Genomic DNA, 13707 nt, shown 5'->3' with positions numbered 1-13707 from the left:
GACTCGGTTGTCGATGTATATGGGGCTCCATATACAGATGTGCTCGACTTGCGGTTAGCGGCAGTATAGTATACAAGCGATTTAAGGTTTAACGATTGGATTTCGATAAAAATATAACCTCGCTAGGGTAGCCATTCCGGTTTTCAACTTAATTGATTACTTTTGCACAACCAAGTTTTAAAATGTTAGCATACACCAACATTCCTTCAACGTTTATTCATACATTTCACGATTTAACCTTCCAACCTTTGAACACAGCTACACTTATCTCATGCCATAAAAACAAATTATTCAAAATAATTTGATATGTATTCATACATACTTCTTATCTAATCCAGCTCCGTCGTTTCTTTTCTCCCGCCCCACAGCTCGTCAATTTCGCCTCGCCATCACTGTTCCGCTCGGTAAGCAGCATTAAGAAGATGCCTTGCCCATTCCTGACCCGTCTGAGCACCAGCTACGTGCGCAACTACGCCCCGGCCCTGCTGAAGGCGTATGGTTCGCAGTGTCCGGTGGTTGCCCGCACCATTTCCAGCCTGCAAAATCCACCGGCGGGATCCGGTTCGGATGCCGCGGCTGGGTCGGCCGGTACCGTGGCCACCAAGAAGAAGGAACCCGTTGCGGCCGCCAAGCAGCTGGAGGTGAAAACTCCGAGCCGTCACCTGAGCTCGCTGCAGCAACCGAAGGCCAAGGAGGAGGCCAAGAAGTGCCCCTTCTTGGACTCGGCGGCCCCCCACGTGAAGGAACTCGGCGCTGAGAGCGTGGATGTTCCCGCGAGCCGTCCGTTCGAGTACGAGGAGTTCTTCCATGAGCAAATCATGCGCAAGAAGAAGGATCATTCGTACCGTGTGTTCAAGAAGGTGAACCGTTTGGCCGAAGCCGGCAAGTTCCCACGTGCTATGGAGTATTCATGGGGCGAGCGCCCAATCACTGTATGGTGCTCTAACGACTACTTAGGCATGTCATGCCATCCGGAGGTAAAGAAAGCGGTGGCCAATGCCCTCGAAACCTACGGAGCCGGTGCAGGTGGTACTAGAAACATTTCCGGAAACTCACTAAACCATGAAAATCTCGAGAACCGTCTAGCCCAGCTTCACCAGAAGGAGGGCGCTCTACTGTTCACCTCGTGTTTCGTAGCCAACGATTCAACGTTGTTTACGCTGGCGAAAGCTCTTCCCGATTGCCACATCTTCTCGGATGCTGGTAACCATGCTTCGATGATTCAAGGAATCAAGAACAGCGGTGTGCCGAAGCATATCTTCCGCCACAATGACCCTGCCCATTTACGGGAGCTACTGTCGAAAGTTGACAAATCGTTACCTAAGATTGTTGCATTTGAAACTGTGCACTCCATGACGGGTGCAATCTGTCCATTGGAGGAACTCTGCGATGTGGCCCATGAATTCGGTGCTCTGACCTTTGTGGACGAAGTGCATGCCGTAGGTCTGTATGGAGAACACGGAGCAGGAGTTGGCGAACGAGAGGGACTGCTCCACAAGATGGATATTATCTCAGGAACACTGGGAAAGGCTTTCGGCAACGTAGGTGGTTACATTGCCGGTACGTCTCTCCTCGTCGACATGGTGCGATCGTATGCTGCCGGATTCATCTTTACTACTTCACTACCTCCAACGGTTCTAGTTGGAGCGTTGAAGGCCGTCAACATCTTGGCTTCGGACGAGGGACGTGAATTACGCGCCCGCCACCAAGAAAATGTCCGTTACCTTCGCGGTTTACTTCAGAAGGAAGGTTTCCCTGTGGAACATACTCCAAGTCATATCATTCCAGTCAAGATCGGCAATCCGGCCCAATGTACCGAGCTGTCCGATCTTATGATACAACGTTTCGGACACTACATTCAAGCCATCAACTACCCAACGGTAGCACGTGGCCAGGAGAAATTACGCCTGGCACCAACTCCGCATCATACCAAGGAGATGATGGATATTCTGATCCGCGATATGAAGGTTGTCTGGAAGGACCTAGGAATGCCGTTGAACGGTTCTGCGTGCACTGCGGTAAGTTGGCAACTTTACGAGATAACAAATTTTGAAATGCCGATACTAACGCACTTTTTTACAGGAATGCACGTTCTGCCGCAAACCGCTGTTGTTCGACCGCTTCGAGGCTCGCACTAAGGCCAACTGTTCGGCTGAAATCAACTGTCAGATCCCCAACTGCCCGCAGATAGCAGCTGTTGCCAACTAAGCGCCCATGCCCACGAACGCACAAAGTGCTAAATGCGGAGGAGAGTCAACGCCAATAGCTCTTCTTCCCCTCTTTCCAGGTGATGGGTCACTATCCAGCTTTTCACTACATACTGCTAATTATTCCATGACGGAAATGAATTGGTGATTGGTGTACAACGTTCAATGTTCAACAAATGCAGCAGCATATCGCAGCCACAACCCCAAAATGTTCCAGAGGTAGACAGTTGAGCCAAATTACAAAATCTCGATGTTTTTTTCATCTTTTAATTTGTCCAATTGCCCGTAAAGACATATCTGTCCCATATGCGTAAAAAATTATATTTGTGACAGTTATGCTTGTAGGGGCAGCCTGTTAATATTAGGTTTACCCACCATAGATGAGATATTATTACCTAAAATTTAGTATACTGTTTGTGATATATTCAGAAGATCGTACACATTTTATTTTTTCATTGTTATCTGTTGTTAAATTGGATTATAGCAAGAAATCGTTATGTTTAAACAAAATAAAGCATCCAAAATCTAAATTCCTTGTATTCGCTACGTACCTTGTATTTTATCCCTAAGATGTACGAAAACTGTGTGCATAAACCAGCATAATGAAACGTGTTTGTCGATATGTTGTTGACAATAAACTCTGAGAAATACAAAATATAAATCTGTGTTGCAAAAGAAACAAAATGTCTATATTGTTGTTATTACATATTTACGGACTGGTCCTCTATTTCCGATGTGGACTGGTTTTGGATATGTTCGCCCGAAATCTAAACACAATTTTTCACACCATCTCCATCGTTACTTTTATCTGTCGATATTATTCCACCTTGCTCGCTGCCCTCTTGTGCCAATCGGCTCTAAAGCGAACCCCATTTTTACAGGGTTGTTCGGCGGCATTCTTGCAGCATGTCCTATCTCGTACGATGTTCAGCTTTATTGCTTGGAATGGCTTCGTATCAACCACAATCTTGTTTCTCATTTTTTTTTTTCAATTTCTTTATTTTACTGCAACTTCCGGACAAAGTGATATTTGGTTTCAATGTGTCTGGATCTTTTTATTTACTTTTTCATATTTATACTAATGCCGGAGTGTCCTATGCAGTGCATAAAAGTCTTCTTCATTCAGCTCGGTGCATAGCTGCACGTCGCCAACCACACAATCTGCGGAGGGTTCGCAAATCGTCCTCCTCCTGATCTATCCACCTTACTCGCTGCGCACCTCGCCTTATTGTTCCCGTCGAATCGTTGTCAAGAAACAATTACACCGGATTACTGTCCGACATCCTGGCTACGTGACCGGCCCACCGCAGTTCTCCGATATTCGCGGTTTGAACGATGGATGGATCTTCCAACAGCTGGTGCAACTCGTGGTTCATTCGCCTCCTGCACGTACCGTCCGCTGTGGTGAGGCACTGGCAAGAGCGCTGCACTGGGTGATTACCAAAGTTTGGGAGGATGAGGTTCTGCCGCAGGAGTGCATGGAAGGTGTCGTGTGTCCCATCTACAAAACGGGCGATAAGCTGGATTGTAGCAATTACCGCTTAATCACGTACTCTCCCAAATTTTATGCCGCCGACCAACACCAATTGCAAGACAGTTCGTGGGGCAGTACCAGGCGGGATTTATGGGTGAACGCTCTACCACAGACCAGGTGTTCGCCGTATCTGAGGCGACATAACTTACAATTCGCTACTCTATATTCTGAAGTCTCTATATATCGACTCAGACGCATATACGACAAAGAGCGAACGTCCAGACGCCATTACGTGAGGAATCATCCAGCTGTATTGTATTGTATTGTAAATCAAAATGCATAATCAAAATGGCCGCTCTAGGTGGTACTCAAATAATGATTTTACCACAATGAGAAACAAATTCGCTATACATTGTGAGAATGAAATAGTGAATGGGGTCCAGTGTGAAATATGACGTGAAAAAAAAAGATATATATAAAGTATGTTGAGAGGACAACAGTGAAAACAAATGAGCGTGTTGAGAGGACCGCTAAAAAAAGAAGGAAAACAAAATAAGCGAGTTGAGAGGACCGCCGAACAAAGTGAGCGCGTTGAGAGGACCGCTGAAATAAAAGTAATAACATGCGAGTTGAGAGGACCGCAGTGCAAAATTGGCGTGTGTTAAAAGGATTACTAAAAAAAGCGAGTTGAGAGGACCGCAGTGAAAAAATAGCATGTTGAGAGGATCTAAAAAAAACATAAAAATAAAAATGAGACGATGAACTTCTACGTAATGCGTTTCATGACCAAACAGTGTTGATTCCTTTTTATATATAATACTTTTTTTTTTTTTATTCGTATATTTATTTGGTAGGCACTCTGTGTTCTTAACCGCTACTGTGCCGTGATCTACTGTGGTACTCTGCTGTACAGAGTCCACACAGAATCTATTTTTAGATATTCATAATTCGTTATTGTTGTCGTTGCCAGTCCATATCATCGTGAGTCCATTGTGTTCATTTGTCCATGTGGTGAATCCAGTGATCGTTGCTTTGTTCGGTTGCCATTAATCGAAGCACGTTGGAGGAATGCCTCCGAGAAGAACAGGTTTGTCAGTCGTCATCAGGCAGCCGTGTCGGTGAGGCGCGTTCCCCAAAACGCCACCGTACGGACTGCGCTTCTGGCGACTGACAAGGTTTGGTGGAGGGGCTGGGAATCGAACCCATGACCATTCGCTTATGAGGCGAACGTGTAGCCAACTACGCTACGGAACCCCCTATATATATATATATATATATAATGCTAGCGATTGCCATTTCTTGACTCATGCGGTTCTCCGAAGGCACTATCCGTTGGGACCATATTACATCATTTCCAAAAAATGTCCCAGCTACGATAATGTGGGAGGCGTGGATGTGTTTCATTAATGATTTTGAAATAGGATATTCACTGCCCAACGTGAAAAACCCGAATCGTCGTGTCGAACTGCTGCTGCTATCTATGGGCGAGGAGTTGAAAGGCATCGTCCGTGCTGCAAAGCTACGACCTGATCAACAAGATCTACAAGATCTACAAGGCCTGGTACCTGAAGTCTATGACCGACCCAGCTGCTGAATATGAAAGTTTCTCTAACATGCGCCAGGAAGAAGGAGAGTCGGCTGTAAACTTCCACGCTCGTCTGACAAGGAAAGTGCAATTGTACGGCTACAGTCCTGATCCTTACTCTCTACCAAGTAAGGAGCATGGAGCTCCTAAAAGTGGAACATTCTGTTAATGCTTGTGATACAGGAATATTTCCAAAGATGCCTGGAGTGAAAGCGAGATTCAACGTAGACCAATCGGTAACACAAGTGCGCAACGCATATTACAACATTCCAGCCGCATACCGCGAAGGTGCCCGCCGGAGGCTTCAAGAAATGGAAGCGAGGGGAATAATTGAAAAAGTGACCACCGCACCTCAATGGATCAGTGGCATATCCACAGTTCCAAAAGGGAAAGATGATTTTCGTTTGGTGGTGAACATGCGAGCCCCAAATCGGATTAATAGCTCAACTGTGTCCCTTGGTTATTTCTGAATTTGACCGAACCTACCTGTACACGGATGCCTCAACACGTGCTCTTGGAGCAGTACTGGTTCAGCAAACCAGGAACTAATCGTATCATCAGTTTTGCGTCAAAGTCATTGACCCCCACAGAAAGGAAATATGCCCAAAATTAGCGAGAAGCCCTGTGTGCTGTTTGGGCAGTGAAGCATTTCTCCTACTTCCTGTTGGGGAGGCATTTTGTACTTCGCACAGATGCACAAGGAATGGCATTTATTTTGAGGCGAGCTCGTGAAGAATCAAAAACGGCGCAAACTAGAGCGGATGGTTGGGCTTTGCGCCTTAGCCCTTATAATTATGATATTGAGTATATCCGAGGTCGTGATAATATTGCGGATCCTTCAACACGTCTCTATAATGGAGAGAACGAGGCTTTCAATGAAGAAGATAGCCCATGGGAAGTGTGTCATGCAGATTCAGGGTCACTTGAATTCCAACGTGCCCACACATCATCTATTTATCGACTTCAAAGCCGCATATGATACAATCTACAGTGACTATAATAGGACTCTAATACAATCGATCGGGACCAGCTATGGCAGCTAATGTACGAAAACGGTTTTCCGTATACACTGATACAGTTGATCAAGGCGACGATGGATCGGGTGATGTGCGTAGTTCAAGTTTCAGGGGCATTCTCGAGTCCCTTCGAAACGCGATGAGTGTTATGGCAAGATGATGGTCTTTCGTGTCTGCTATTCAACATCGCTTTGGAGGGAGTAATACGAAGGGCAGGAATTGACACGAGTGGTAGGATTTTCACGAAATCCGTCCAGTTATTTGGTTTCGCCGACGACATTGATATCATGGCAAGTAATTTTTAGAGGATGGAGGAAGCCTACATCAGACTGAAAAGGGAAGCTAAACGGATTGGACTAGTCATCAACACGTCGAAGACGAAATACATTATAAGAAGAGGCTCAAGAGAGCTCAATGTAAGCCACCCACCACGAGTTTCTATCGGTGGTGAAGAAATCGAGGTGGTTGAAGTATTCGTGTACTTGGGCTCACTGGTGACCATACCATAGTGGATATGGTGGATAGTGGATATGGATATACATTAGTGGATAAGATTGGAATGAGGAGTTATTGCAAAATTAAATACCACTGAGATTATTACCTTGTAACGATATGTACTTATTTATTGATTCATTTTGATCAGCGTGTATAGGGTTATCTTATGCTGCATGGTAACGCAAAGGTGTTTTCGGTTTTTCGTTCGTGTTAGGAAATATTATTATGGATTCCTTTTAAACCAATATAGAATTACCCCCTTTTCAAGAATTCAGAAAAATATGCGAACGACTCTATATGATCCCAACCTAATTCAAATTGTATTCAAAACCAAGACCAATCAAATCTAAATACAATCTAAATTTAATTTAATTTCAATCCAAATCTAATCCAAATTTAATCCAAATCCCATCCAAATTCAATTTGGATTTATTCGCATCAAATTCAATTTAAATTCATAATCAATCCGACTCCAATCCAAATCCAATAAAAATCAATCCAGAATCAATTTTAATCCAATCCAAAACCAATCAAAATAAAAATCCAGTCCAAAAACAATCCAAATCCAAACCAAATCCAATCCAAATTCAATCCAAATCTAATTCAAAGCCAATCCACATCCAATCCAAATCCATTCCAAATTAAATGCAACTCCAATCTAAATCCTACTCAAAACCAACCGAATTAAATCCAACCCAAATCCAATCCGAAATCAAACCAAACAATCCAAATCCAATCCGAATCTAATCCAAATACAATCCAAATCTGTTCCGAATTCCAACCAAATACGATCCACTCCACTCACAATTCAATCCAAATCTAATCCAAATCCAATTCACAATCAATCTAAATTCGAATCCAATCCAAATCCGATACGAAACCATTTGATATCCAATTCCGAACCAGTCTAAATCCAAATCCAATCTAAATTCAATCCAAAACCAAATCAAATCCAATTTCTAACCAATATGAATCCAAATCCATTCCAAATCCACTCATAATCCAATCCAAATTCAATCCAATTTTAATCCATATCTAATTAAGATCCAGAAAAAAACAAAAAAACAAATTCCGAACCAATCTAAATTCAAATCCAATCCAAATCCGATTCGAAACCATTTGATATCCAATTCCGAACCAGTCTAAATCCAACTCCAATCTAAATTCAATCCAATTTCTAATCAATATGAATCCAAACCCAGACCATATTCAACCCAAATCCGATCCGAATCCATTCCAAATCCACTCATAATCCAATTCAATCCCATTTCAATCCAAATCTAATTCAGAATATTCTAAATCCAATCCAAATCCGATCCTAAAACAATCAAAATTCAATCCGAATCTAATCCAAATCTGATCCGATTTCCAACCTAATACGATTTGAATCCAACCCAAATCCACTCACAATTCAATTCAAATCTATAAAATCTAATCCACAACCAATCTAAATTCGAATCCAATCCAAATCCGATCCGAAACCATTTGATATCCAATTCCGAACCAGTTTTAATCCAAATCCAATCTAAATTCAATCCAAAACCAAATTAAATCCAATTTCTAACCAATATGAATCCAAATCCATTCCAAATCCACTCATAATCCAATCCAAATTCAATCCAATTCCAATCCATATCTAATTAAGATTAAAAAAAAACAAATCAAATACAATTCCGAACAAATCTAAATTCAAATCCAATCCGATACCAATTGATATCCAATTCCGAAACAGACTGAATCAAAATCCAAAACCGAATCAAATCCAATTTCTAACCAATATGAATCCAAATCAACTCATAATCCAATCCCAATTCAATTCAATTTTAATCCACATCTGAATTCTAATCCGATCCGAAACCATATGTTATTCAATTCCGAACCAGTCTAAATGCAAATCCAACACAAAATCAAATAAAATTTCTAATCAATATAAACCCAAATTCAATCCCAATTCAATCCAATTTTAATTCAAATATAATTCAAAACCAATCTAAATCCAATCCAAATCCGATCCTAAAACAATCCAAATTCAATCCTAATCCAACCCAAATCCAATCCAAAAACAAATCAAATCCAATTCCGAACCAATCTCCGAGCCAATCAAAATCCAATTTAAATCCAAATTCTTATTTTAGTTTTATTTTCATCTGATCATTAATTATTTTCGTCTTTTTTTGTTTTCATTCCAACGTCTTTTTGGTTTTTGATTAACAAACTCTGTTGCCTATTAGTTTCATTATCTCATTGTGCCTTTTTTGTCACCCGGCCTTCTCCTCTGCCCTTCTGCCAGGGAGCCTACCGGGGACGCTAGCATTCATCTGTCTTTTTTCTCTTGCCTTTTTTTTATCTTTCTTTGCCACTTTTATGTTTTGTGCCTTTTATTTTGCACCTTCTCTTTGCCACCCGGCCTACTCCTCTGCCCTTCCGTCAGGGAGCCTACCGGGAGCGCTAGCATTCTTCTGTTTTTTCTTCTTTCGTACCTTTTGTTTTGCACCTTTTATTTGCTACCCGGCCTACTCATCTGCCCTTCCGTCAGGGAGCCTACCGGGAGCGCTAGCATTCTTCTGCTTTTTCTTCTGTCGTGCCTTTTGTTTTGCACCTTTTCTTTGCTACCCGGCCTTCTCCTCTGCCCTTCCGTCAGGGAGCCTACCGGGAGCGCTAGCATTCTTTTGTTTTTTCTTCTTTCGTGCCTTTTGTTTTGCACCTTTTATTTGCTACCCGGCCTCTGCCCTTCCGTCAGGGAGCCTACCGGGAGCGCTAGCATTCTCAAGGATTTTTTTATCTTGTCTTCCATTTTCATTTTTTTTTTTTGAATGCACATATTTTTTTTTATTTACCTGATTCCGATGACACCGATTCCAACAAATGTAGGCAGGGAGCTCAACCAATTACAAAAAAAAAAAATGAATTGAATTCTACCGGCTGCGTCATTGTCGTAGCCCGGACGAGGTTTCTAAGCTCGACCGTTCGTCGCAACAATACTCAGCAAACTGAACTCTGTTATCGATTCGTTCCAACACGAACGGAAAACCGAAAACACCTTTGCGTTACCATGCAGCATAAGATAACCCTATACACGCTGATCAAAATGAATCAATATTTAAATAAGTACATATCGTTACAAGGTAATAATCTCAGTGGTATTTAATTTTGCAATAACTCCTCATTCCAATCTTATCCACTACAACTGGTGACCATACCATAACGGTACCAGCAGAGAAATAACGATACCAGCAGAGAAATTCGGAGATGCATCATGGCAGGAAATCGTACGTACTTTGGACTTCGCAAAATGCTCCGATCGAATAGAGTTCGCCGCCGTACCAAACTGACTATCTACAAAACGCTTATTAGACCGGTAGTTCTCTATGGACACGAGACCTGGACGATGCTCGTACTGCGTACCATCTATGGTGGGGTGCAGATGGCGGACGGTACGTGGAGGAGGCAAATGAACCACGAGTTGCATCAGCTGTTGGGAGACCCATCCATCGTTTATACCGCGAAAATCGAAAGACTGCGGTGGGTCGGGCACGTAGCCAGAATGTCGGACAGTAATCCGGTGAAAATGGTTCTCGACAACGATCCGACGGGAACAAGAAGGCGAGGTGCACAGCGGGCAAGGTGGATATTGCACAGGCCACTCCGGCCTAAGTCTGGTAATAAATGAAAACGTACCGTCCGCCATCTTCACCTCACCATAGCGAAACTGTATCATCACTGCAGGAGATCTGTAGACTGTTTTCGCTCAAGTTTGCTGACGTTTTTACTGATGAACAGTTTACCGACAACGAAGTACATCACGCAGCAGACAATGTTCCCCTATATGGCCATGTACTAGGTGTTATCGACATCAGCGAAGCGATGATCTCCTCTCTTGCATCAAAACTAAAGTCATCGATCAAAACTGGTCCCGATGATATTCCGTCCAATTGCCTGAAGATACACATTTCCAGTTTGCAGTATCCGTTACTCCTTCTGTTTCGGCTTTCCTTATCCAGTGGCATCTTTCCTTCATGTTGGAAGGTTGCACAAATGTCTCCTGTACACACGAAAGGGAACAAACGTGACGTGGACAATTATCGAGGAATAACTTCGCTGAGTGCAATATCAAAACTGTTCGAACTCGTTGTTATGGAACCTCTGCATGACGAAAAGAGCTCAAACAGATGTCATCTACACAGATCTGTCAGCTGCTTTTGATAAGTTAAACCACTGCATCGCTATCCCGAAATTAGACAAGTATGGTTCCGATCATATCCAAGATGAATACACAGCTAGGTGTTTCAATCTGCCCAGTTTATAGACGAGAAGAAGGCGGGGTGAAAAATTCATTTCGGTGCAAAACATAAACAAACCGGCTGGCTCTTCCATACTAAACTCTAAGATGGCTGAATCGTGAATTTGGCAGATTGGAACACCTAGTGGTGTATTCATCTTGATCATATCTATCCGGCCGCCAACTAACGGTTGCTATCGGCAACTGCAGATCTGATTCCTTCGTGGCTACATCGGGAATACTCCAAGGAAGTCAATGACGTGAATTTTGTACTCGAAGCTCCCCGCCTATCGTATGCTGATGACCTGAAAATGTTCTTGAAAATCCAATTCTTCGACGATAGCTATTTCCTTCAACGCCATTTCAAATCCTTTGCCAATTGGTGCAACGTCAACCCTCGTCAACCGTATGATAGTCAATCCGGCCAGATGCTCGATGATCACTTTTTCTCGGATTAAAAAATCCCGTTAGATTTAACTACACGCCAGCATAGAACGTCTGAGTCATATCAAAGACTTGGGCGTAATTTTGGATTCCCAGCTGACGTACAAAATGCATATTTCATACGTTGTAGGTACGGCTTCCAAAACCCTGGGCTTTATCTTTCGGAAAGCTAAAGAATTTTCTGACATTTACTGTCTGAAGTCTTTGTATTGCTCACTGGTGCGGTCGAATACGAACGGTTCCGAACGAATTGAGTCCGTGCAACGACGTTTCGTACGATTTGCACTGAGTAGACTACCGTGGAAAGATCCATTACGCCTGCCAAGTTATGAAAGCCGTTGTCGGCTTATCGATCTGGAGCCGCTAAGAGAGCGCCGTAACACCGCTCGCGCTGTACTTGTTGCAGACGTTTTGCAAAGCCGAATATATTGTAGTGACATTTTGGAACAGATTAATATTAATGTACAGCCGAGAACACTTCGAAATAACGCTATGTTAAGAATGCCATTTCGTCGGACTAACTACAGTATGAACGGTAATATTGAAGGATTACAGCGTATATTCAACAGGGTTTCTACAACATTCGACTTCAACCTGCCTCGTCAGACGCTGCGTCGAAGATTCAAAGAGTTTTTTAGTTTTAGTGTTTTTGTTCATTTTTTTTTCAAGTTTTTGACGATATGTATGCTTATATTTCTTTTTCACCATCATTACACTGAAATTAAATTAACGTTATATCACAGACAAACAGACATAACTCATTGAACATTCACTCATCAAATTCATCGTCATTTGAACACTAACGACATCTGTTGATTTCAGTTAGTTAGGCAAATCACGAACCAGATGGCGGTAGTGAGCAAATGTCAAACTCAAGAAAATCCGATGCGCGCGCCACCAGTGTCCGATTGGCCAACTAATGATTATTTGAATTGACCAGTAAAACAGTGAACGATGGAAATTTGACGAGTGTTATGTCTGTTTGTCTGTGGTTATATTTTATGTGCGTGAATCATATAGAATAGATTCGAATGGCTTCAACACGACTCTATATGCAGCATTTAAAATTTATTTAACAACAACGATCTTTAATAACTACCTACATACAATATAATGGAAATTTATTTATATACTATTAGGTCATGTAATAAATTTTATGTGCAATGATCGATAGTTGATAACTATCACTACTTGCACATAAAATTCAACACGCTCGTCCGGCTGAACTCAAATTTGGGTCAGTTTAACTCAAAATCGTAAAAACTGGCTCAAGACAAAATTGAGTTAAGGCCATCGAACTCAATTTTGAGTAACGGAGGAAGATATTTTATTTTGAGTTGCTTCAACTCAAATTCATAAAATTTGATATATAGGATTTTGAGTTTGTCAAATTGAGGAAACCAATCTTGTTCAGTTAAAAGATAATTAATTCGGAAACAGAGTATTTATTATCAAATAGAAATTGAAATAAATACAATAGTTTCTAAATATAAGTTTGGTACGGCGGCGAACTCTATTCGATCGGAGCGTTTTGCAGAGTCCAAAGTACGTACGATGTCCTGTCATGACGCATCTCCGAATTTCTCTGCTCGCATCTGAGGTCACCAGTGAGTACATGAATTCTTCAACCTCCTCGATTTCGTCACTACCGATACAAACTCGTGGTGGGTTGCTTACATTGTCCTCTCTTGAGCCTCTTCCTATCATGTACTTCGTCTCCGTTCGTTTAGCTTCCCTTTTCAGTCTGATGTAAGTCTCCTCCATCTTCTCAAAGTTACGTGCCAAAATATCAATGTCGTCGGCGAAATAGCTGAACGAAATTCGTGAAAATCGTACCACTCGTGTCGATCCTTTCGTATTACTCCCGCCAAAGCTATGTTGAATAGCAGCCATGAACGACCATCACCTCGCCGTAACCCTCTGCGCGTTTCGAAGGGACTCGGGAATGCCCTTGAAACTCGAACTACGCACATCACTCGATCCATCGTCGCCTGGATCAGTTTATCCGGAAATCCGTTTTCGTGCTTTTTCCTCCGAAAAATCGAGTTTTGTCTGTTCCGCGCGGTGTTGCAGCAATCTCGCCCATGCTGCACTTGGACTAGTCTACCGTCTTGTAGAAGCCCAGTGTTGATCCGCGGCGTTCGACTTCGACGCGTGTTGTACACCGTCGAGAGTTTTGAGCGCAGACATACTGTAACGAGGTAGTG

The 13707-nt window shown here is 42.5% G+C and overlaps 1 protein-coding gene across 3 annotated transcripts in view; it reads left to right on the top strand.

The window, feature by feature from the left end:
* Positions 1-2891, top strand: part of LOC134223794 (5-aminolevulinate synthase, erythroid-specific, mitochondrial) — a 42976-nt gene extending 40085 nt beyond the window's left edge. For all 3 annotated transcript variants that reach the window (XM_062702990.1, XM_062702992.1, XM_062702989.1), the window contains exons 2-3: positions 369-2018; positions 2083-2891. In XM_062702990.1, the coding sequence (XP_062558974.1) occupies positions 423-2018; positions 2083-2208 (1722 nt within the window). In that variant the 5' untranslated portion in view covers positions 369-422 and the 3' untranslated portion in view covers positions 2209-2891. The remainder of the gene's footprint in view (positions 1-368; positions 2019-2082) is intronic.
* The last annotated feature ends 10816 nt before the right edge of the window (positions 2892-13707 follow it).

Source organism: Armigeres subalbatus, chromosome 3 (genome assembly GCF_024139115.2).
Source record: "Armigeres subalbatus isolate Guangzhou_Male chromosome 3, GZ_Asu_2, whole genome shotgun sequence".
Classification (NCBI taxonomy): Eukaryota; Metazoa; Arthropoda; class Insecta; order Diptera; family Culicidae; genus Armigeres; species Armigeres subalbatus.
This window is presented reverse-complemented; position numbering and strand designations above follow the sequence as displayed.